Source organism: Homarus americanus, unplaced genomic scaffold (genome assembly GCF_018991925.1).
Source record: "Homarus americanus isolate GMGI-L3 unplaced genomic scaffold, GMGI_Hamer_2.0 scaffold39155, whole genome shotgun sequence".
In the NCBI taxonomy this organism is placed as follows: Eukaryota; Metazoa; Arthropoda; class Malacostraca; order Decapoda; family Nephropidae; genus Homarus; species Homarus americanus.
The window spans coordinates 2,143,930-2,170,121 of NW_024737042.1; the positions used below are offsets into that span (position 1 = coordinate 2,143,930).

Consider the following 26,192-nt stretch of genomic DNA (forward strand, 5'->3'; position numbering starts at 1 on the left):
ATATTACAACTATATTTTACATTTTAAGATTAATATATTAAAATAGAATTATTAATTAAAACAAAAAATTAGTTTATTTTATTAATTTTTATTATTTTAATATTTTAGTAAAACTATATAAACCTTTATTTTAATTTTTGTTTAGTGTAAAAGACATTATATAAGCAGGATATAAATCATCTGAAGCTAGACGCGTTCACAAAATTATAGATATTTTTACTTCTAGTTTTTATCGTCTGAGCCACTGATAAACATTAAAATTAAAAAATAAATAAATAACATTACTTCTATGTATATATATATATATATACACTCGTATAAAATACTTCCCAACTGTTATTAGTGTAGACGGGTCATGAGTGGATGGTTGGAGGCCGCGGGTATAAAGTGAACAATGACTCTCCACTACCCCAGTTATTTCCCAAGTTATTTCAGCATTAACGACATTTTGGCCACCAATGAGAGGGTCCCTTGTAAATTTGAGCGAACTGCTTATGGTATAGGTAAGTTATAATTTGTTTTTATTAATTTATGAAGAATGCGGATGGAAGTCTCACCATAAAGTTTGAACAGTGATGGACACTACTGTACACTGTCCATTATAATAACACTGTAGGCTGCACTGTCCTTTGATAGTGATGGACACTACTGTACACTGTCCATTATAATAACACTGTAGGCTGCACTGTCCTTTGATAGTGATGGACACTACTGTACACTGTCCATTATAATAACACTGTAGGCTGCACTGTCCTTTGATAGTGATGGACACTACTGTACACTGTCCATTATAATAACACTGTAGGCTGCACTGTCCTTTGATAGTGATGGACACTACTGTACACTGTCCATTATAATAACACTGTAGGCTGCACTGTCCTTTGATAGTGATGGACACTACTGTACACTGTCCATTATAATAACACTGTAGGCTGCACTGTCCTTTGATAGTGATGGACACTACTGTACACTGTCCATTATAATAACACTGTAGGCTGCACTGTCCTTTGATAGTGATGGACACTACTGTACACTGTCCATTATAATAACACTGTAGGCTGCACTGTCCTTTGATAGTGATGGACACTACTGTACACTGTCCATTATAATAACACTGTAGGCTGCACTGTCCTTTGATAGTGATGGACACTACTGTACACTGTCCATTATAATAACACTGTAGGCTGCACTGTCCTTGATAGTGATGGACACTACACTGTCCATTATAATAACACTGTAGGCTGCACTGTTCTATGATAGTGATGGACACTACACTGTCCATTATAATAACACTGTAGGCTGCACTGTCCTATGATAGTGATGGACACTACTGTACACTGTCCATTATAATAACACTGTAGGCTGCACTGTCCTTTGATAGTGATGGACACTACTGTACACTGTCCATTATAATAACACTGTAGGCTGCACTGTCCTTTGATAGTGATGGACACTACACTGTCCATTATAATAACACTGTAGGCTGCACTGTCCTATGATAGTGATGGACACTACACTGTCCATTATAATAACACTGTAGGCTGCACTGTCCTATGATAGTGATGGACACTACACTGTCCATTATAATAACACTGTAGGCTGCACTGTCCTATGATAGTGATGGACACTACACTGTCCATTATAATAACACTGTAGGCTGCACTGTCCTATGATAGCCTAGTGATGGACATTACACTGTCCATTATAATAACACTGTAGGCTGCACTGTCCTATGATAGCCTAGTGATGGACATTACACTGTCCATTATAATAACACTGTAGGCTGCACTGTCCTATGATAGTGATGGACACTACACTGTCCATTATAATAACACTGTAGGCTGCACTGTCCTATGATAGCCTAGTGATGGACACTACACTGTCCATTATAATAACACTGTAGGCTGCACTGTCCTATGATAGCCTAGTGATGGACATTACACTGTCCATTATAATAACACTGTAGGCTGCACTGTCCTATGATAGTGATGGACACTACACTGTCCATTATAATAACACTGTAGGCTGCACTGTCCTATGATAGCCTAGTGATGGACACTACACTGTCCATTATAATAACACTGTAGGCTGCACTGTCCTATGATAGCCTAGTGATGGACATTACACTGTCCATTATAATAACACCAGGCTGCACTGTCCTATGATAGCCTAGTGATGGACACTACACCGTCCATTATAATAACACTGTAGGCTGCACTGTCCTATGATAGCCTAGTGATGGACATTACACTGTCCATTATAATAACACTGTAGGCTGCACTGTCCTATGATAGCCTAGTGATGGACACTACACTGTCCATTATAATAACACTGTAGGCTGCACTGTCCTATGATAGCCTAGTGATGGACATTACACTGTCCATTATAATAACACTGTAGGCTGCACTGTCCTATGATAGTGATGGACACTACACTGTCCATTATAATAACACTGTAGGCTGCACTGTCCTATGATAGCCTAGTGATGGACACTACACTGTCCATTATAATAACACTGTAGGCTGCACTGTCCTATGATAGCCTAGTGATGGACATACACTGTCCATTATAATAACACTGTAGGCTGCACTGTCCTATGATAGCCTAGATGGACACTACACTGTCCATTATAATAACACTGTAGGCTGCACTGTCCTATGATAGCCTAGTGATGGACATTACACTGTCCATTATAATAACACTGTAGGCTGCACTGTCCTATGATAGCCTAGTGATGGACACTACACTGTCCATTATAATAACACTGTAGGCTGCACTGTCCTATGATAGCCTAGTGATGGACATTACACTGTCCATTATAATAACACTGTAGGCTGCACTGTCCTATGATAGTGATGGACACTACACTGTCCATTATAATAACACTGTAGGCTGCACTGTCCTATGATAGCCTAGTGATGGACACTACACTGTCCATTATAATAACACTGTAGGCTGCACTGTCCTATGATAATCTTACTGAATTAATATCTATGAGTCTCCACGTCTGTGGATAACACCCTTCTCACTTAACCTATCATGAGCCAGGGACATCCCAGGAGATTTTGGACCAACAGAACTGGTTGTCTTAAGAAGGATAATTATAGTACAGTGAAACCTCCATATAACGCACTTTTCTCTCCATATAATCCGTGGTTTCACATATAACGGACCCTTGATATAACAGACCTTACTCTCCATATGGTCTGTTAAATAGAGCTTATTACTGTAAATAGTAATAATCACTTGATTGGAGAAATCACCTAGTTAATTTTTTGTCTAAACAATCTCACCACCAGGTTTCCTTGATCCCTCCAGTGGTAATAAAGACCTAGAAAGCGGGACCAAGCTTGAGCTGCCGTGCTGGCTGGCCCGAGCGTTATATTCCCGTCGACGTATTGTCTCCTGCCATCTGCCCAAAATATTCAAGGAGAAATACAGGTACAGTGCAGTACTGAAAGATGTATACTGTATAATTCTGCTATAAAAATTCACACTGAAAGATGATGAATGGAATATGTTAGGTCAGGTCATCATTAACTGACAGTGGTTCATTATGGGAATATATGACATTTTTAGAGTAGAAAAAGTGGACATAAATCATTATACAATAATGCCATTCACTGGTTAATATTCCTGGTTATTGGTATTACTGTAGTATCAATGCTGACTGACTGTAAACACCATGTCTTGTCTGATCAGTAAAGTTAAGCAGCGTTGGGTCTGGTTAATACATTACAGTACAGTACAGTACTAGGATCGGTGGCCCTCCCAACACCAGATGCTGCTGGTATAAGGATTCTATTGGAAACAAGCATCTCACGGCTTTGTCACCTGCCCTTGGTTAAATATCACTTATTTGTGTTATTAATGGTGATAAATACAGAAGTACAGTTGTTACAATAGTATGATTGAAATAAGTGACATTAGTATCAGTTAGTTATACTGAAATTTTTTTTGATATACAGGAAAATTAGCATGAGCAGCAGTTACACAGTATAATAAGAGTACTCATAGTGCAGTATTGGTGTTTGTCACATTTACAAAATACTGTATCGATTATTGTAAAATCAAGAAGCATTATTTAATCCTATTCATATGTATTTTGTTGTACAGTATTCATATGTATTTCTTAGTAAATTATTCATGTGTTTTTCTTAGTACAGTACAGTATTCATATGTATATCTTAGAATTCATATGTATTTCTTCGTATTCATTTGTATTTCTTAGTACAGTGGCCCCTCGGTTAACGAACACAATTCGTTCCACATAGTCGTTCGTTAACCAAAAATTTTGTTAACCGAATCCATTGTTTCAATGGGATATTGGGTAATTGGTTCCAGCTCACAGAAAAGTACATACGTACGAAGTAAAAAAAAATGCAGTAAAGTACACTTACTTTGAGGTGTGTATGTAGAAGGTTCCTGGTTGATGATGATGATGGGAATTAGAAGTGGGGGTGGAGGAGAAGGGAGAAGAGAAGGAAGTGGGGATGGAGGATAAATCACCTTTCAGGGTACCCATGCTTGATGCAGTAATTTCACCAATAAAATTTTAAGACACCAACAAAATCGATGTTCACTCCACTGTAAACAAAGCCAAACTGACGCCTGGTGGGTGAGTCAAGCGGCTGATGGGCGCAAAAAAACAAGTTCCCTCTACTGCATATATTATTAATATGTTAACTAATTTTTAAAATGACTAATAATTGAATATAAAAAATGCAAAAATATTAAAGAGCACAACTTTCTTGATATTTACTCCACTAGAAACGAATGTAAACATAGAACAGATTACTGAATTGGCAGACTAGCCCATCAGCTGAGCAGCTGATGCCCACAACAAAACTTGTTTGTTGTAAGGATTTCGTTAATCGAAGTTTTGTTCATTAACCGAATTGAAGATCCTTATGGGAGGTAATTCGTTAACCGATATTTCGTTAATCGAACCGTTGTTAACCGAGGGACCACTGTACTATACAGTATTCATATGTATATCTTAGTATTCATATGTATTTCTTCATACCTGTATTCATATGTATTTCTTGGTATTCATATGTATATCTTAGTATTCATATATATTTCTTAGTACTGTATTCATATGTATTTCTTAGTACTGTATTCATATGTAAATCTCAGGGATTATGGGGAAACATTCGTCGTGGCCCTCAACATCTCCAAAGCATTTGACAGGGTATGGCACAAGTCTTTGCTTTCTAAACTTCCTTCTTATGGTTTCTCTCCCCCCCTTTGAACTCTAATTTCTAGCTTTCTTGAGAACCGATCCATGGCAGTTGTTGTCGAGGGATCGATCACTCGCTCTTTCTCTACCAGTAGCGGTGTCCTACAGGCTTCTGTTCTTTCACCGACTCTCTTCCTTCTTTTAGTCAATGATTTACTTCACACTATGACTAATTCTATCCATTCTTACGCTGATGATTCTACTCTTCACTCTTCTTCACATTTTCCCTTCCTCCTAATTCTCAAACTAGATCTGTTTCTTGAGCTGATATCATTACATCTATCAATGCGGATCTGTGCAGCATCTCCGAATGGGGAGGTAGAAACTTGGTTAAATTCAATTGTAATAAAACAAAGTATTTACCAATCACACTTTCCAAATTAGATGATCTCCCACCAATCACATTTCAGGATGCTATCATTCTGCCAAATTCTAAAACAGATATACTAGGCCTCACCATTTCCTCTAATATGGCATGGAAGCCACACATCCTCAACATTGCTAAAGCTGCCTCCCAAAAAGCTAGGAATGCTGTACAGATGCCGTAGCTACTTCACTCCTGAGTATTTACTTCAAGTATATATAAGGCATTCATTTGTACTAACTTGGAGTACTGCTCTCATATCCGGGGTGGCTCTTCTTCTGTCCAACTGTTTGATAGGGTGGAATCAAAGGCATTTCGTCTTATTAACTCTCCTCCTTTAGTTGATAATTTTTCATCCCTTTCTCTTCGCCGCAATGTTAGTTCACGCTCTTTTACGGGTGTACAGTACTTTAACGGGCAATGTTTGGTAGATTTGGCATCCTGTGTACCGCTGGCAAGGCCGTGGGCTCGTATCACTCGTCTTGCCCGTGGTGCCAACCGTTTCTCTGTGGATGTCGGTCACACTAGAATAACCCGTTATAGTACAGTGACCCCTCGTTTAACGAACACCTCGGTTAACGTAATTTCGATTAACGAACTGCCTTCCATAAGGATCTTCAATTCGGTTAACGAAAAAAAATTCGCTTAACGAACTTCTTACGAACCGACCTCAACATGTTTTCGCTTGCACTGACCGGGCAACCAGCTTTAGTATCAGTCCGCCAATACATTAATCGGTTCTAGGGCTTAAATTCCTTACTATTTTTGTAAATATCAAGAAGTTTATACTATTCAATAATTTTAAAAGTTTAATATTCAATTTTTTAGTCATTTTAACAATTATTGAACAAAATTGAAGGTAAAGTGACTAGTTTAATGCGCGGCATCCAGCCTCTTAACACAGCAAACAGGCGTCAGTCTCTCTCTGTTTTCACTGGAGGTAACATCTTGCTTGAGACTCTCTTCAACTAAACGCTTTTTTTCTGTGTTTCCAAGCAAATTATTGGTCATTTTGAAATATATTTTATATATTGACAATATATAATGCAGTGCAGCGTTGATTTAAAGAAAATAATCTTGAATTAAACCAGAGAGCTAAAATTTTATGGGTGAAATGGCACCATGGGGTGACTTCTCTTCCACCCCAATGCCTTCTCTTCTTCCTTCTCCTCCACCCCCATTCTAAATCCCATCATCATCATCATCCAGGAGCCTTCTACATACACACCTCAAAGTAAGTGAACTTTTCTACCATTTTTGTTGAATTTAGGAAATTTTCGGTGAGCTGGAACCAATTACCCAAAAACCCATTGAAACAATGGTTTCGGTTAACGAACGTTTCGGTTAACGAACGACCTTCTGGAACGGATTGAGTTCGTTAACCGAGGGGCCACTGTACATCCTTCTTTCTTCACACAGCCAAACTGTGGAATGCTCTGCCTTCTTATGTGTTTCCATACTCATACAATCTGTCTCACTTCAAAAAGCTGTTTTTCCTGCTTCTTTGTGGTGTAGATTAATATACTGTAATCATTTTCTTTCCTATTTTTAATTTCTTTTTACTTTTATTTTTTCGCCCCCTAGGCCCTGTTGTGGGTCGATGATCTGTGCCCGGGTGGGCTATTCCCTGTATAAAAAAAAAATGTACTTCTTAATCTTCATACCAGGGAAATTCTGAAAGCTGATGCAAGTTTGGTGGATCTACACATGTTGTCTCCACACTTCTATGAGTTGGGCCAACACCTGTTACCTCTTGCTGGTACTGAGGCGCCAGATCTAGGCACACTGCTAGTAGAGGTTAGTTTTTACTGTATTGTTCTGTACTGTAGTGTAGCTGTACTATGCTGTATTGTACTGTACTGTACCTGTAAAACCCCCATATAATGGACTTTGAGGTTTCATATATATTGGACTACCTTCTTTCATAGAGTGTGTTCGAAGGAAGTTTCTTATTTAACAGACTTTGATCTAACAGACTAACCTCTTAACTGTAGTGTGTTAAGTAGAGGTTTCACTGTATTTATAATTTTTCAGACGCTGAGAGAACGTCTACGGGGAATTATGGACACGTCTCTAAACTCCCTCGAGGACGACGCCAACTCTCACATGGTCAAGTTGGACGAACTGGAGAAATCTCTCTTCCATACTGGGCGCAAGACCTTCCGCGACCACCAACTGTGGTTGTCCCGCAGAGCTCACATTGTCACCACATCCCCTATGGTGGAACAACACAACAAGAGGAAATTTTCTGAACTGTCTTAGTTACGGTAAATTTTGCTTACTTTTACTGGTAGTGTAATCTGCTTTTAAAATTTGTATGTATGTACTGTGTAGCTTGTGTTAATGGTTTCCACTATCCAAGATTTATTACAGACTAGTGTTGATGATGCTAAGAATGTCTCGCACTTTGGGTTTTTTTTAGAATTCTTGACTCAAGATTTGGAGTAGTTTACATTCTGTGTGATACTGTACTTGACAGAGATCAGCTCTTGTTAAATGGATTGTCGTCACATCACTACTCGTTGATCATTGGATAGGTTAGGTTAGGCAGCTCTCTAAAATAGTCTTCACTTTTCTTTTGACAGTTAGCCATGGAGTAGCTTAGAACACAATGTTAAACTTATTCCATGGCCAGTGAATGATTGCTTCAGTAACAGTCTTGACTAATTATTGTCTCGGTGACAGTCTTGACTAATTATTGTCTCTGTAACAGTCTTGACTAATTATTGTCTCTGTAACAGTCTTGACTAATTATTGTCTCTGTAACAGTCTTGACTAATTATTGTCTCTGTAACAGTCTTGACTAATTATTGTCTCTGTAACAGTCTTGACTAATTATTGTCTCTGTAACAGTCTTGACTAATTATTGTCTCGGTGACAGTCTTGACTAATTATTGTCTCGGTGACAGTCTTGACTAATTATTGTCTCTGTAACAGTCTTGACTAATTATTGTCTCTGTAACAGTCTTGACTAATTATTGTCTCTGTAACAGTCTTGACTAATTATTGTCTCGGTGACAGTCTTGACTAATTATTGTCTCTGTAACAGTCTTGACTAATTATTGTCTCTGTAACAGTCTTGACTAATTATTGTCTCTGTAACAGTCTTGACTACCGGTAATTATTGTCTCGGTGACAGTCTTGACTAATTATTGTCTCTGTAACAGTCTTGACTAATTATTGTCTCGGTAACAGTCTTGACTAATTATTGTCTCGGTGACAGTCTTGAGCCATTTTATAATATTGCTCTCCTGTTATTGTTATCAGTCTTGAGTACTAAACATTTCACCAAGTCATAAATGTGTTGTCCATCATCTCTCCACCGGGGCTGAATGTTTTAAGAAAGAGATAAGACTGTATATAGAGCAAAGACACTTGGAAACACCAAGATTTTTTTTATAAAATATTTGTAGATACAGTATTTTATTACTTAATATTATTTGATGATTTATTAAAAAAAATGTATAATTGTGAATGGTCAAAAGCTTATGATACCTATACAGTAATTTGAATAATACTGGATTTTGTCTATCGCAAATTATTTATTGTAACAATTGATAGTGATTTTTAGTAACTGTATTACTGGATAAAGAAGGAATTAATAAAAGGTAATTTTTTTTTCGTTAAAAAGAAGTTTCAATTTTATTCAAGAAACTTTAGGTACAGTAGATAGGTTAGGCGGGGTATCTATCAGTAGTACCACATTGGAAACACCGTTTCTTGTCCAACTAGTGAAGTTAAGCAGCGTTGGGTCTGGTTGGGTGAGGTCAGGTCATCATTAACTGACAGTAGATAATTGTGGGAAAATATGAAATTTTTAGAGTCGACAAAGTGGGCATAAATTAATATACAGTAATGCCATTCACTGGTTAATATTCCTGGTTATTGTTATTACTGTAGTATCAATGCTGACTGACTGTAAACACTGCGTCTTGTCTGAACATAAGAAAATAAGGAGTCTGCAATAGGCCGGTTGGCCTGTGCATAGCAGCTCCTGTCGAGAGTTACTACCACTCTCTATCATCCATGCATCTATCTAGCCTCCTTTTAAAACTTTCCAGCGTTCCAGCACTTACTACAAAGTAGCTAAGCTTGTTCCACTCGCCCACCACCCTATTTGTGAACCAGTTCCTTCCTATCTCCCTCCTAAATCTAAACTTATCCAACTTAAATCCGTTGCTCCGAGTCCTATCCTGCTCGGATATTATAAGAACTTTATCTGTATCCCGTTTATTGATTCCTTTCACCCACTTAAATACTTCTATCATGTCTCCCCGCACTCTTCGTCTTTCTAGGGAATGCAAGTTTAGTTTCTTTAACCTATCTTGATATGGAAGGTTTCTAAGTCCCGGAATCATTTTCGTCATTCTTCGCTGCACCGACTCCAGTGAATTGATATCCATTCTATAATAAGGGCACCAGAACTGAACCGCATAATCGAGGTGCGGCCTGACTAGCGCAAGATATAGTTGCAATAAGACCCCTGCACTCTCATTACTTACACTTCTAGATATAAAACCCAATACTGTACTCTGTTTGCCTTATTTCAAATATTAACGCACTGTTTTCTAGGCCGTAGGTCCGGGCTTACAAGTACCCCTAAGTCTCTTTCACCAGTCGACTTCTCTAGGTTGATGTTGTTAAGGCTGTATACATTGACAGTATTTATTCTTCCAATATTAAGTACGCTGCACTTGCTGGTGTTGAATTTCATTTGCCATTTTTCAGACCACCCCTGCAGTTTATTTAAATCCTCCTGTAGTGCATTTGCACCCTGCCCTGAATTAATCTGCTGCCCTATTTTGGTGTCATCCGCAAACTGATCAGTGAAGTTAAGCAGCGTTGGGTCTGGTTAATACAGTACAGTACAGTACTAGGATGGGTGGCCCTCCCAACACCAGATGCTGCTGGTATAAGGACTCTATTGGAAATAAGCATCTCACGGCTTTGTCACCTGTCCTTGGGTAAATTGAATTGATTATCAATTATTATTATTATTATCATTATTATTATTATCATTATTATTATTATTATCATCATTATTATTATTGTTATTATGCTGTTGCTGTTATAGAGTATGAATGTTAAACGTAATAGCCTTGAGGTTTACTAACAACAAGCAGGCATGAAAGACACAGAGGAAAGTCAACTTCATTTCCTCTAAGTGAAATCAAATACAGTAAAAGATATAGTTTTAAGGCAAGGAGAATATATTCCTCTTCACTTACGGTAATTCAAACACTAAAGAAATTATGTAATGACCATTAAAACTTCAAACAGACTAAATGATATGAGTAACAGTGAGAGATTGGACCTAATGTTAATGTGGTAAGCATATAACAGTGAGAGATTGGACTTAATGTTAATGTGGTAAGCTTATAACAGTGAGAGATTGGACTTAATGTTAATGTGGTAAGCTTATAACAGTGAGAGATTGGACTTCATGTTAATGTGGTAAGCTTATAACAGTGAGAGAGTGGACCTAATGTTAATGTGGTAAGCTTATAACAGTGAGAGATTGGACCTAATGTTTATGTGGTAAGCTTATAACAGTGAGAGATTGGACTTAATGTTAATGTGGTAAGCTTATAACAGTGAGAGAGTGGACTTATACTTCATGTTTTAAATACAGTATGTAGAACATTTTGTCAAGAATCTTTGGCACACGGCTGTTTAATACTGTATTGAGGTTTGACAATCTTTGTTCACACACACACTGGTATCTTCAACAACATTTCAGTTGGTCTTTCCAAAAATTGCTAGTGTACAGTACAATACAGTGAAACCTCCATATAATGGACTTCTCTCCATATAATCCATTAGATGGAGGTTTCACATCTAATGGATCCTCGATATAACGGACTTTCATGTCTGCTGTATGTAGTTCATGAGACAGAAGCTTCATATTTAACGAACCCTCGATATAACAAACTTTCCTCTCCATACACTGTAGTCTGTTAAATAGAGGTTTCACTGTACAGTCAACCCTCACTTTACGCGGTTAATGTAACCCGCAGGGTCCCGCGGAAAGTGAGGAACGCGTAAAGTGAATAACATAACATATGGAATTAATTGAAATAGAGTCCGGGCCGACCCCCAAACTCCACTTTTTGACGACACACAACTTTGTTGTAGTAAAAATTTTATCTTAACTTTATGATGGTATGAAAAAACAAGTAATATAGAAGAGGTTAGGTTAGGAAAAATAAAGGTTAACATAGGAAAAATAAAGGTTAGGTTAGGAAACTAAAAGTTATGTGGAACACTTACGTTAGTAGAAGAGATGGGTCGGCATACGGGGATGGAGGCTGGTTCCGAGGCAGAGGGCAGATTACTGGCCCTCAGGTGAATCACCATTACTAGGTGAATCACCATCACTGTCACTTACAGTTGTCAGGGCTTCCCTGACAAATCCCTCAAAGTAATCTTCACTGTCACTATCACTGGCTTGGGCTGGCTGTGGTGGGTTGTGGGCGAAGAAATCTGTTATGCTTTGCTGACGGCTGGTGTTGATGTTGTTGTGATACACCTTGATGTAGGGCTCTATAGTCTGCAACAGCTGGGTAGTGAAGATTTCATACCTGTTTGCGTCAGGGTCGTCGGAAAGGAGGAGCTTGGCTTTCTCGATACACTCGATGGCACCCCTAACATTACTATGGGATAAGTGTTGTTCTTGGGATGACGCACCACCTGCCTCTTCACTGACGTCGTCATCATCATCTACCATCTCCTCGGTAGTCACATCAGGTTCCATTATCACCTCCAGGATGTCGTCGTTGGTGGTCTCGAAGAAGCCTGGAACTGTAACAGTCTGCGCAGCTTCTCTGGCAAGGTCCACTGCTACTGCAACAGTCTGAACCTCACCAGTCACAGATTGACTCCTCCTCTCACCTGGTATTCCATGCAACACATGTCTCCATGCGTGACGAATTATAGCAATAGACAGCTGATCCCATGACTCCACCAAGAAGTCCACAGCTTTCTTGATGTTAAATACTCTCCAGAATTGTTTGAACAGTATTTTTTGCTGTGCCAACTGTTGATCCTCATCTTCTTCGCTCTTGCTATCGGTGGTGGTGTCACTCAGGTTGCGCAACTCTTCCCTGGTGTTGGTGTAGTCGTTCAGGAGTTTGAATTTTTTCGTAGAGAATGCAGCTTTTACATTACAGATTAACTCTTGGTCCATGGGCTGTAATATAGACGTAGTGTTGGGAGGAAGGAAGACCACTTTTACGTTGGGGTGACGATCTAACAGTAGGGGCGAGTGTCCTGGTGCGTTGTCCAGCAGCAACAAAATCTTGAATGGCACATTCTGTCGCTCACAGAATTTCTTTACATCGGGAACAAAACAGTCATCAAACCAGGAGAGGGACAGTGTAGAGAACATCCTCGCCTTACGTGCGGTCAGCCAGTGGACATTTAGCTTGGTCATGTCCATGGTTTTGTAGGCGTGCGGCTTGCGTGCTGTGTGGATCACCGATAACTTGAGCTTACTGGTACCGGAGGCATTGGTGGTAAACAGGACGGTGATGCGTTCCTTCTGCATGTTCCGGCCCCGAATCTTGCTGGCATTCTTTACAACGAAGGACTTGGAAGGTAGCTTTTTCCAGAAAAGACCAGATTCGTCCATGTTAAACATCTGGTCGTCGGTGTACTGTCCTTCCTCCATAATCTCACGTAAAAACGGAGGAAATTCCCTAGCCGCAGCACGGTCAGCACTAACTTCTTCACCACCAATGTTTATATTGGTGATCTTGTACCGGATCTTAAACCTCTGTCACCACCCAGAGGAAGCATTAAAGGGTTTGGGCTCTGTAATTCCCATCTTTCGTGCCACTGCAATGTACAGTTCATGTGCGTAGTCCTTAACAGAGCTCGTGTCGACTGCCATGTTCCGTCGCGCCTGACTCACCAAGTACCTCACAAGTAATTTTTCTGCCTTGAGAAGCACCTGGTTGTGAAAATACTTGATCATAGAAGCACCTGTAGACTTTGTGATCTTCATGTGCTCCTCTATCTTGGCTGTATCCTTCTTTATTGTTCGAATCGTAGATTCATTCACACCATGCTGGCGCGTCAAATCAACCTGCCTTGTTCCTTTCTCCAACTCTTGGATGATGGTATACTTCACCTCGTAGCTTAAGGAATGTCGTGTCTTCTTTGGCTTAGTGCCGCTGGGTCCAGGTAAGGAAAGGTTTCTTTCTGGGGGTGGTGGTCCGGCGGAAGCCATTTTAGAGAACAATGGATGCACGTTTACACGGTCTGGCGTGGAGGGATGAAACTGGCGCTGCTAGGTCAAGGATCGTCTTTCCTCCCTCCCTCCCTCCCCCGGGTGGACACGTCATAATACTTTAAGCCAATTACAGCTAGCAGCAGAGGGGGGTAGGGATGCATGGCCAATCACAGTCTGATATGTCATATGACGTCAGTGATAACGCAACAAAGACACACACTGCGCAACCTTACCGCGCGGCTTGCCCAAGCAGAGGGAGGAGGAGGGAGAGGCGAGGAGCACAGGCAGGCAGGCGGGTGGGACGAATCTAAAAATAGCGTCGCGCCGGACACTCTCTGCATAATGGGGTTCACGCACCGCGTAATGTGAGCACGTTAGGTTCTGGCAAGGCACCGCGTAAACGCGGAATGTGGGACCACGTAAAGTGAGGGTTGACTGTATATTAAATGATTTTATATCCAACAAGAACTCATATACTTGTAGTAGAGTAGTTGGACTGTCATAAGTACAGGTATATATATTTATTTATTTATTTAATTTTTTTTACGGGCATTAGCCCACCCAGGCACAGGTCACTGACCCACATTGGGGCCTGGGTGGCAAAAATGTATTAATAATAATAATAATTCATAGTAAATAAAAAATTTAATATAAATACCAAATTTATAATAAAATAATAATAATGATGATGATAATAATAATAACAACAATAATAATAATAATAATAATAATAATAATAATAATATTAGTAATAAAGACCCACAAAGAAATACAAAAATGAAAATAAAAGGATCAAAGGTGAAAAACAGTATATGTATGTTGTGTTGTCATTAGTAAGAGAAACAATTGAGATCCTACAATTGTGTGTAAATGAGGCAGAAAGTCAGATCAGCAACCTGGGACTTGGTCCCAATTTTCATGATGCCATATGGCAACAGGGTCTACCATTAGACAACACATTATGCTTCCAATATCTTCCCAGGCAGTAGTCCCTCCTTGTTTGGTAGCTACCTACTACCTCACTGAATGCACTTCATAAAGTTCTGTTATTTATTATATGTATTTTTTTACCTAGCATTATTTGACTTTAGTCTTTTAAGTTTTTATTTTAATTCAGCAACGTATGACCTAAGCTGTTGCGTCGCCAGGGATGTAATTACCTCAATCAATCTATCTTCCCTATAGCACTGTATTCTCAGGAGCTATCTTTTCAAGTATCCAGTGAAGATATTTAGTAATACGAGTGAAGCCATCGGGGCAGGTCATGTTTCCGCAGGGTAGGCCGTAAGACACAAGACCGTAGAGAGTACGTCGACCATCCACCGTGCAGGCCAGGGGTCCTCCTGAGTCACCCCTGCATGGGTTAACTGACTCATTCCTCACACCCACACACACCATAGACGAGAAGTACGTATTTGACCCACCAATTGAGGGGTTACCTTCACACCAATAATCTGGCAAAACTGTGGTTGAGGCTTCCCGTAGCAGTCCAGTTTCCTGCACGAGAGCAAAACTAATGTTACTGTGGGAATTGATAGTGTAGCTAACATGTGGTGACTATATCACACTTTAGAATGATCATAATGGATGAAATATAATATACAGATATGGTAATAATGGAAGATTATTTGACACATCATGCTGGAATGGACAATTCATCATTCTTTTAGATGTACACTCTCAACACAAATGAATGTGAGAAGGAGCAAAGTGGGGCTTGTCAACTTGGAATGGTTTCAGATTCTTTGTTCATTTTTCAGATTGCATATTGCTTATAGTGATGGAGAAGTTTTGGGAAGTGTACAGTCAACTACTAAAGTCTGTTCGCCTCTCCCCCTGAACCACGAACCCCAAGATTCAAACTCGTGAACCCGAAGCAGCAGACTACTGTAATACAGTACATTATTCTATCCATAAATGTTTCGAATTCGTGAGTCTGAATCTCTGGGTTTGTGGTTCAAGGGGAGAGGTGAGTGGACATTTTTAGGAGTTGACTGTACAGAACAACATCTGGGATTGAAACATGCATACACCTTGGGATTGGGTTAGTTTAGGGATATTAGGTTAGGTTAGGGTAGATTAGGGTAAGTTAGATTCTGTCACCTTTTCATCTAGAGAGGTGCGTCCCCAGCCGGCCACGGAACAAAAATGAAGGTTTTTATAGGAATCATTGAGCTGTGGTAAACAGATGGGCTTTACCCATGAGCTGAACCTAAAAGAGAATGCCTGCATTAGTGATAGAGTAGCAAGATACAGTAAACATTCTGTAATTGGCTGTGAAGACACTGTTCACATCACTAGATTCACCCCTAAAAGTAGCTTGAACTGTAACATTAAAACATAAATTTGTAGGTATATAAACATTAATAATAAAAAAAAATAATAATATTAAGGAAACCATTAACAGAGCAAAAATTATACAAGTTAAGTTGTCAAATTGTATCACAGTCACCCCTGGTGTTTCCCTTAGTAACACAGCAATGGGCGCTACTATAGCATGCGGTCTACAAGATATTTAGGTTAGGTTAGGTTAGGCTTAAAATACAAGTATCTCCTTAGACCACACGCTATAGTGGCGCACAGCAATGTCCCTAGCAACAGATCCTCTGACCACCACACACTCTCCACACATCTTTATGGTGGAAGTCCATGGCTTCTTAAACCTTTATACCATACCTCATGATAATTATTTATTTTTGGACTTTATTTATGTAAGATTGTGTGTATGTAACTGAGTAAAGAAAAGAAGAAAATTATTGTACAGTACAGGTTGACAATCCCTTATCCGAAATCCTTGGGACCAGAGGCATTTCGGATTTTGTAAATTTTTGGTTTTCAGAATTTTTTTTTTTTTTTTTTTTTTTTTTTTTTTTTTTTTTTTTTTTTTTTTTTTTTTTTTTTTTGTATTAGCCCATCCGGGCACAAGTCACTGACCCACATTGGGGCCTGGGGGGGGCGAAAATATAATAATAATTAATAATAATAATAATAATCATAGGTCTAGGTCATGTTTCTCACTTTTTATCTTTTTTTCATTCTTGTATTTCTTTATTATTATTATTATTTTTATTAATACAGTATTATTGTTATTTATTATTATTTTTATCATTATTATTTTATTTTGGTGTATTTTTTAATTAAAATTTTTATTTACTATGAATAATTACAATTATTATTATTATAATTAGTATTACTATTACATTTTCGCCCCCCAGGCCCCGATGTGGGTCAGTGATCTATGCCTGGGGCTAATCCCAAAAAAATGCTCCACAAAAAACTTTCTGTTTTCAGAGCTTTTCGGTTTTCAGAATTTCGGATAAAGGGTTGTCAACCTGTACTTACATCTACTCAAAGCTACGAGTTAAAAATACTTTATGCCTTATAATTACTAATCTTTCATTTATTATTATTATTTATTACTTATTTATTTATATATTTTTTTTCTTCACATATCTACCCAAAATTACATGTTAAAATATAACCATAATACAGCTCCTTCCCGATTTACGACCTACTCTACTTACGACCACTCGGACATACGACCGCCTAAGTCGTACCAAAATTTTGTCAAATTACGTATTTTCGAGTCCCAACGTCGGTGATTGCTCTGTGTACTGATAAAATTTTCGTTTGTAATTCACTTTAAAATAGCTGGCAAGCTTAAAAGTGAGAGTTTTGTGGTGCTGAGAAGAAAAAGAGACACCCATTTTAGATTTTCTATGTATTATTTAATCATTTTCGACTTACGACCTGGATTTGGGTCCCTAACTCCGTCATAAGTCGGGGAGCAGCTGTATATAGCTTACAGGTAGGTTATAGTAGGAAATATCCCAGTCCATCCAAGGGAATTACTTTGCGTTCTCTTTAAATAGGACTTAAAGGAGTATCTGTAGTCGGAAATCCCTAGTCCGGGGAATGTCTGTACTGCACTTATATTTATTATTTATCAAGTCACCCCTTATTAGCTTACAGTACTATAGTGCATTTTTCTCAAGCGTTACAGCTGATTGGCTGTTGCAAACCTGTCAAATTTTGTCCTAAAGTAATGATGTATTTCTAAATGAGTTTATTCATAATCATTGGGATGACTGTTTCTGGCGAGAAAGATATTTAGTTAAATTATATAAAGATACAGCGGTCCTTCGGTTTACTAACGGTTCAATTAACGAAATTTTGGTTAACGAATTAGCTCCCATAAGGATTTTCAGTTCGATTAACAAACAAAACTTCGATTAAAGAAATCCTTACGACAAACACGTTTTGTTGTGCACATTAGCTGATCGGCCAGTCCGCCAATACAGTAATCTGTTCTATGTTTACATTCGTTTTCAGTGGAGCAAATATCAAGAAAGTTGATCTCTTGAATATTTCTGCATTTTTTATTTAAAAATTATTGGTCATTCTGTAATTTAGTTAACATATTCATAATACAGTGACCCCTCGTTTAACGAACGCCTCGGTTAACGAAATTTCGGTTAACGAACTGCCTTCCATAAGGATCTTCAATTCGGTTAACGAACAAAAATTCGGTTAACGAATTTCTTACGAACCGACCTCAACATGTTTTCGCTTGCACTTAGCAGTCAACCAGCTGTAGTATCAGTCCGCCAATATAGTAATCGGTTCTAGGGCTTAAATTCCTTACTATTTTAGTAAATATCAAGAAGTTTATACTATTCAATAATTTTAAAAGTTTAATATTAACTTTTTTAGTCATTTTAACAATTATTGAACATAATTGAAGGTAAAGAAACTAGTTTCTGGCGTGCCATCCAGCCTGTTAACACACCAGACAGGCGTTAGTCTCTTTCTGTTTTCAGTGGAGGTAACATCTTGCTTGAGACTCTCTTCAACTAAACGCTTTTTTCTGTGTTTCCAAGCAATTTATTGGTCATTTTGAAATATATTTTACATATTGACAATATATAATGCAGTGCAGTGTTGATTTAAAGAAAATAATCTTGAAATACACCAAGAGAACTAAAATTTCATGGATGAAATGGTTCCATGGGGTGACTTCTCTTCCACCCCAATGCCTTTTCTTCTTCCTTGTCCTCCACCCCCATTCTAATTCCCATCATCATCATCATGCAGGAGCCTTCTACATACACACCTCAAAGTAAGTGAACTTTTCTACCATTTTTGTTGAATTTAGGAAATTTTCGGTGAGCTGGAACCAATTACCCAAAAACCCATTGAAACAATGGTTTCGGTTAACGAACTTTTCGGTTAACGAACGACCTTCTGGAACGGATTGAGTTCGTTAACCGAGGGGTCACTGTATACAGTGCAGAAATTATTATGAAACATGAAGAAGGCATTAGAACCAATGCACTCTGTAAAGAATATGGCATGTCATCATCGACTGCCTCTACAATCAGCTGTTTGATATGTAAACTAAGCTGCCGGGAATATGACATACACACCTCAAAGTAAGTTAAAATATAGTATTCTATTGTTTTTTTTATTTATTATTATACAGTATACTGTACAGTACAGTACTGTATTTAGTTTATATTTAATGTTTAGTTAATTCTATTACCGTTGAAATATTACACAGCCGTTAGCAGAGGCAGGAAATATGAAGTTGTTCATAGTCATATTTCCCGCCTCTGCTGATGGCCGAGTAATATTTGAATGTGATTCTGATATTTTAAAATGTTAGTTTTTGCATAATGTAGTATTACTGATACGTATTTTGTCTTAGTATGCCTTATCGTGGGTAAAAATAAGTATATATTAAATGCCTCCTCTGAAAGCACGAATTTACTGCCAGAGTTTTTTATTTTTTTATTGGGCACCCCCCCTCCCCCTAAATCCTTGTGTAAGGTGAAGCACAGAAGCGTTTACAGCGCCCAACAGGGAAGCATGCTAAGTTCATGCTTGCCTTTATGTCTCATGAGTTAAGGGCGTAGAAGCCTGAAGAGTCAACGGCGTAGAAACCTGAAGAGTCAATGGTTTATGTCTAAGCAAGTTATTGGAAGCTCCAACAACTTGTCCCTGAATACGAATTCGCAACTTTCGATTTACAGCAGGTACCTACTTTGCTGCTAGGTGAACAGGGACCAAGGGGACTAGGAAGAGTGTCCAAACAACTTCCGCCGGCCTGGGTATCAAATCCGTGACATCTTGCTTGCAAGGCAAGAGCAGTACCGCTCTACCACCAGTGCCCCTTGCCAAAGTTTAACAGTTAATTCATGTACAGTATAATATTTCTGATAAACTTCCTTCGTGTTTATGTTTGAATTAATGAATGCATGTATCTTTATATAATTTAGCGAAATATCTTTCTCTTCAGAAACAGTCATCCCAACAATTATGAATAAACAAATTAAGAAATACATCATTACTTCAGGACGAAATCGGACAGATTTGCAACAGCCAATCAGCTGTAACTCTTGAGGAGGGGGTGGGGCATCTCTTCTCAGCTGAGGAAAAATGCAATATAGTCGTTTGAGTCGTTGGTCTGTTGTTTGATACTTTGTTATGCCCTTTATTGTCCAGTGTTAGTACAGTCTTTTTTGTTAATATTAAAGGGCAAAGGTGAGGGTAGGAGGGCCAGGGGAAGGCAGAGACTGGGGATGTATGAAAAAAATTAAAAACTGGGTCCCCAGAGAGATACAAAACATTAGAGGATTGTTAACAACAGCCCGAGAATGTTTAGAGTGGAGGACTGTGGTTGCCAACCCTCAGATATGATCATGGTAGTACTATGATTGATTGATTGATTGAGTACAGTAAACAAGAGTACCCAGAGAAAACATGTCTTGTTAGGTGTGGCACACTGGATAATACAACTTCTCACATCTGTACCCATGATGGGGATTGAACCCAGGACACAAGATTGATAGGCATACACATTACTGCTGTACCACTATTACAGTAGTTAGGAAACAAAATGTAGGTACAATACAGTACAATGAACCCTCCATATAATGTACTTCTCTCTCCATATAGTCTATTAGATGGGGGTTTTACATCTAACGGACCCTCTATATAACGGACATTTTTCTCCATATAGTCCGTTAAATAGAGGTTTTACTGTATGTACTGTACACACATGCATACATATCCTTCATATCAAAACCCGGGGACGAGTTACTGCACCACACTACCTGGTATCTCCATGACCAGCCCAGGCCATCAACTGTAAACTATATAATAATTTGTATGTTCAATCATTGTTCCTTCTCCTTTCAGTAATGAAAGCATTTGTTAAACGACCCACCCACCCCATGTCTTTGTATGTAATAAGTAATTTTTGTCCAATGTATATTTTCAGCCTTCAGGCTGCCGACTTTTTCAATAAACCGTTAATTATTATTATTATTATTACACACACACCACTCACCTGATTCCTCTGCCTCTCTTCCGTTGAACTTTAATGAGGGCGATGTCATTGTCCAGCGTCAATGGGTTGTACCGCTGGTGTAAAATTATTTTCTCAATGTTAAATTCCTGAGAAGAAAAAAAAAAGTTCAGTATATATTGTGACTGGATAGTTTGTATTATTCTCCATATGGAAATTACAGTAGAGGCAAACCGTGATTATTGCTGGTTTATTTAGTACTGGTTACTTACAGTGCTGTCTCTCTCCTATTGGATTTTGTCTTGCTAAAAATCCCAAAGAAAATTATTAAAATTCATTGACAAGTTGACTAATTGATTGATTGATTGTGGTAATTACCATATATCCCTGGTGGCGCAACAGCTTAGATCATATGTCACCAAATTAAAATAAAAGCCTAAAAGACTAACATCAAATAATGTAAGGTAAAAAGACATAAGTAATAAATCACATAGAACTTTCGTCACTAGTTCACAAGTCCCATGTGAGAACAGGCAAAAGAAACAAATCTGTTTTTCTCATAGTTGTGGTGACCAATACTCACCCAATCAGTAACTCACTCTGCCAGTTTTGAACACACACTCACACACACACATTTAGAGCACCATGGTTGTGAACAGATTACAAGTATACAGTGAAACCTCCATGTAATGGACTTCCCTATCCATGTAATCCATTAGGTAGGGGTTTCACGTCTAACGGACCTTCGACATAATGGAATTTTATATCTATACTGTGTACTGTAGTTCAATATGTACATGGAGGTTTTACATCTAACAGACCCTCGATATAATGGACTTACACCTATATAGTCCGTTAAATAAGGGTTTCACTGTATTTGAGCCCCAAAATGAGCAGGTTATATGTACAATACTTTACCTCCTCTGAGTGTTCGTGGTATCTTGAGTCATGATCTCCCACCCTGACGTGGAGGAGCAGTTTGCCCAGAGAGTAAACACAATGTCCAGCCGTCACCACATAGTCCGAGATGATTGACCCCCCGCATGACAAGCCCTGGTTCCTCTGTTACCATTAAATCAAGAGTGTTATAGTAATAAACGGATACATAGTACAATGATGAGATGATGAAAGTAATATACAGTACTAGTACAATGGTGCAGTGGAGAGAGAGATGGATAAACGCTATGTCCAAACTTAACTTACAAGAATGAAAGAGTCTTGGGGTGAGTTTTCTCAAGTGATTTTTCTAGTGTACAGTCGGGGTGAAAAGTTCACTCCCTCCCAAACTAAAGCAGTATCAACCCCAAATGAGATGAAACAGCACACTTGCACCAGATGAAACAGTCAGGGTTCAGAGACTCACTCCTGTGACTCAGTTTCACTATGGGGAGAGAACTTTTGTCCTTGACTATACTACTGCTGCCCACTTCTTTCTTCTATAATAAGAGGAGCCCAGAAACATAGTAGTCCAAGAACCAATATGTCATAAAACAATACATTATGGTGTCTCTCACTAGTATCAGTTAAACCTACACTAACAAAGGCTACAATCTAACACTTGAACCACTTCAATATCTTTACTGATTCCAATGTTATGGTAATTTGAAGGTTAGCCACAAACTTTAACTTTTTCATTTATGGTGCTTGTCTTACTTGGGTTCTATGTGCCTTATATAGTACTGTACAGTACAGTATTTCTTCCTGTCTTGACCAATACTACAATGTGGCCATACAATTATGTAATATTACAGTACTAAAATACAGTTATTGTGAAACATAAAATCACGTAAATTATGAATAAATTATACGTATATTGTAATGTGGAACCTCTATTTAATGGACTATATGGAAGGATGGAGAGGGAAGTCCATTAGATTGAGGTTCTGTTAGATATGAAACCTCCATCAAACGGACTTTATCCATTAGATCAAGGTTCGTTATATGGAGGTTTCAATGAACAGTACTGTAATACAGGTTAATGCACTACAGTACAGTATTGTCATATGACTTACTACTACAGGTACTATCATATGAGAAACTAGCTCACTCTTTTTCATTTTGTGTCTCTCTGTATCTACACTTCAACCTAAATATGTACAGCACAGAACTGTATCTGAATCAACTGTGTGATACTGAGTTCAGTTACCACAAGAGAGCGGATGGAGACAAGCCAGGGAGAGTCATATCGGGAAGGGACGAAGCCGCCCCTCACCTTTGCTAGTCTAAGAAGGTACTTGGTGGAGGCATCCTCTGGGTTGCCACACTCCTCTGGCAATACTGCCTGTAGACCCTTGTTCACATCTCCAGTCCTACAGAGGTAAGAGGTGTATTGTACAGGTGTGTCACTTAAAATAATTAATTAAACTACACTGAAACCTGTATTTAACGGACTACAGCTCCTCCCCGACTTACAACGTTTGGCAAGGTTAAGTTAGGCAGGGTTAGGTTAGATTAGGCAGGGTTAGGTAAGGTTAAGTTAAGCAGGGTTAGATTAGGGTTAAATTTGTCACATGACTCGGGGAGAGAATAAGGCTGCTCACTATAACACCTCGTCATCCAATACTGGTTGGTTGACGTCACTGACCTGTTAGAACAGACAACACCCGCAGACCTGGTTATAGAGCATGGCTTGGGCAGGATCTTGATCCGACACTGTTGGAGGTCATCCTCGAAGCCCAGGCAGTCAAGAGCAACCTGCCACATGAGTCGTGAGCCTCGACCAGCCCGTGTGTGAGCCATGGCGTCACCTATGTATCCTAGGGTATGGCACACCACCTGTTCACACGTGTTCAATACCATGGTCAGCTAGACATATACAGTATAAATGCGGTGACATCAAGAATTATAATTAATGAACACAACCTGATAAAAAATGGTTCAGGTTATAAAGCCAAATAAATATTTAAACAATATAATAATGATATTAGAAATGTTCAAACCTAATGTTAACAAAATTATGTTTTAATATATGTTAATAAGTCTGAAGTGTGGACTTCATGTGGTTGCAGCATTTTAGTTTTTGAATGATTGGCTGTTTTATCATTTACTGTATAATGTGTTTCCTGTAGTACTCTGTAAAGTGTACACACATGTACAGTCACACAAAACACTATCTGTACATGGGAGGTAGATGAATTTCAGACTAAACACTGCGACTCCTGTTGTCTCGGTGGGGTTGCCAAAATCCTTCGTCATATTTTTTCAACACAATTTTGAATATATAATTTTTTGAGTGAGTGTACACTACTGACCTGGGCATCAAAATCGTCAAAAAAGGGGTCACACAGGGTCCCCCAGACACCCCCCAGCTTGAGTTCCACCCTGCCACTGTCCTCTGCTAGGCGCACGTCCACACCCTGCACAGAGGACAAACGTATGGGCACTAATGGTAAAAGAACTAGAAAATAAATGCAAAGAGACAGGGGGGAGGGGCAAAGAGAGAGAGAGAGAGAGAAGAAACATTTAGGTAGACTAGAAATTGATGTGAGGAAGAGAAAGAACAAGAAAAGGGGTTAATAATACTCAACAGCAAAAGCAAATTTAGTTTGATAAAGTACTGTATTGTCATAAGGTTCAGTACAGTACAATACAGGTAACTGGAAAGTGTATCTCCAACAGTGAGTTCCAATCTAACCTAACCGAACAAAGACTCAACATTCAGACATCTGATACATCTTTACAACACACAGTTGACAAAACAATTCACAATTCTTAAAACACACACACACACCAAATTGTAGAGACTCTGTAAAGGGGAAAAGAATTACACTCACCCCATCATAGCAGTAAAGGCCAGCAGCATTCTCTTTCTTACAGTCAGTGAAGCCCCACAAGTTAAAGTAGCACTGACCCAGCCACTCCTCACTACCCTCACACCCTGGTCCAGTGACCCACACCCTGCTGTTTTCAGTGGGGTAGAGAAGTAGTAACAGATAGGGGGAGTACAGCGGCACTGCCCAGCCCGACTCGTACCCGAGGCCTCGACATAACACCTGGAAATTGTTACCAGATTACTGTGAAACCTCCATATAACGGACTTCTCTCTCCATATAATCCATTAGATGGAGGTTTCACATCTAATGGATCCTCGATATACCGGTAATAGACTTTCATCTTCATTTAGTCTGTTCAATAGAGATTTTACTGGATTTAATTAAATTATCTATTTGTATAATACCTATAGAAGGAAATCCACATTTTCCAGCCCAAGTCATGATTTTTTTTTTTTTAAGTTTTATACAAAACATTTTTTTTGGGGGGGGGGGGGAACTGTTAAACAATAAGAGTGTTTTAATAATGATACAATTTGATACTGTACTTGTATACTATAAACAGATAGAGTAGATATAGAGGCGTTGACAAAAGAATGCAGTCATAAATTCCACATGAACTTATTTGGACTCATGGTCACCAAGATGTGTTAGTTGAGCTCACCTTGGCATCCGCTTTGGTCAGCAATTCGCTGCAGACTGTGCTCCACTCGCTATGTTGCTTGACAAAGATGGTGCCCACAACAGCTCCGGGCACATTCATGGACATGTAGCTCTTCAACCCCACTACCCCAAAGTCCTCACACATACCAGGCTCCTCGTCGCTGCCAACAACAACCTGTACTGTATCTCCCTCTTTGGTATGCTCAATCATTATCATGCCATCCACCCACCTCCTTCTTCAATCTCATGCCATCCATCCACCTGTTCTTCATTCTCATGCCACCCATCCACCTGCTTATATCCACCAACCTTTCTCTAAATATCCACCTCTAATTCTACACTGTTCTAGAGACTGCTTGACTTTATTGGTTGAAGTGTAGCTCCATTTAGCAGGGATGTGTGTGAGGGAGGGAAGGATGGTAATGTAGTGGATTTCTCCCCTACAAACGCTGTTTGTCGCTGAGTAGTCGACCCCACTAATTCCCCAGTGTATGCCTCGTGGTCTAGGTCAACCAGCGCTGCCATACATCACGGAATGGGGGTCAATTACTAAGCCACGCCTACCCCCCGCTATTTAAGACCTGACCTCGTGGTGACCTGTCTCTTTCTAC

At 39.0% G+C, this 26,192-nt stretch overlaps 1 protein-coding gene across 3 annotated transcripts; it reads left to right on the forward strand.

Moving 5' to 3' along the window:
• Positions 1–230: 230 nt before the first annotated feature.
• LOC121872568 (DNA replication complex GINS protein PSF3-like) lies at positions 231–26,192 on the forward strand. 3 transcript variants are annotated; one of them, XM_042375386.1, is made up of 5 exons: positions 231–503; positions 3,300–3,441; positions 7,274–7,403; positions 7,641–7,873; positions 26,089–26,192. In XM_042375386.1, exons 1-4 carry the CDS (start codon positions 395–397, stop codon positions 7,866–7,868), a joined length of 609 nt encoding a protein of 202 aa, XP_042231320.1. In that variant the 5' UTR covers positions 231–394; the 3' UTR covers positions 7,869–7,873; positions 26,089–26,192. The 3 variants fall into 3 exon arrangements, with proteins under 3 accessions (XP_042231320.1, XP_042231319.1, XP_042231318.1); XM_042375385.1 differs by lacking the exon at positions 26,089–26,192 and adding an exon at positions 20,138–20,839; XM_042375384.1 differs by lacking the exon at positions 26,089–26,192 and having other exon boundaries at positions 233–503; positions 7,641–9,639.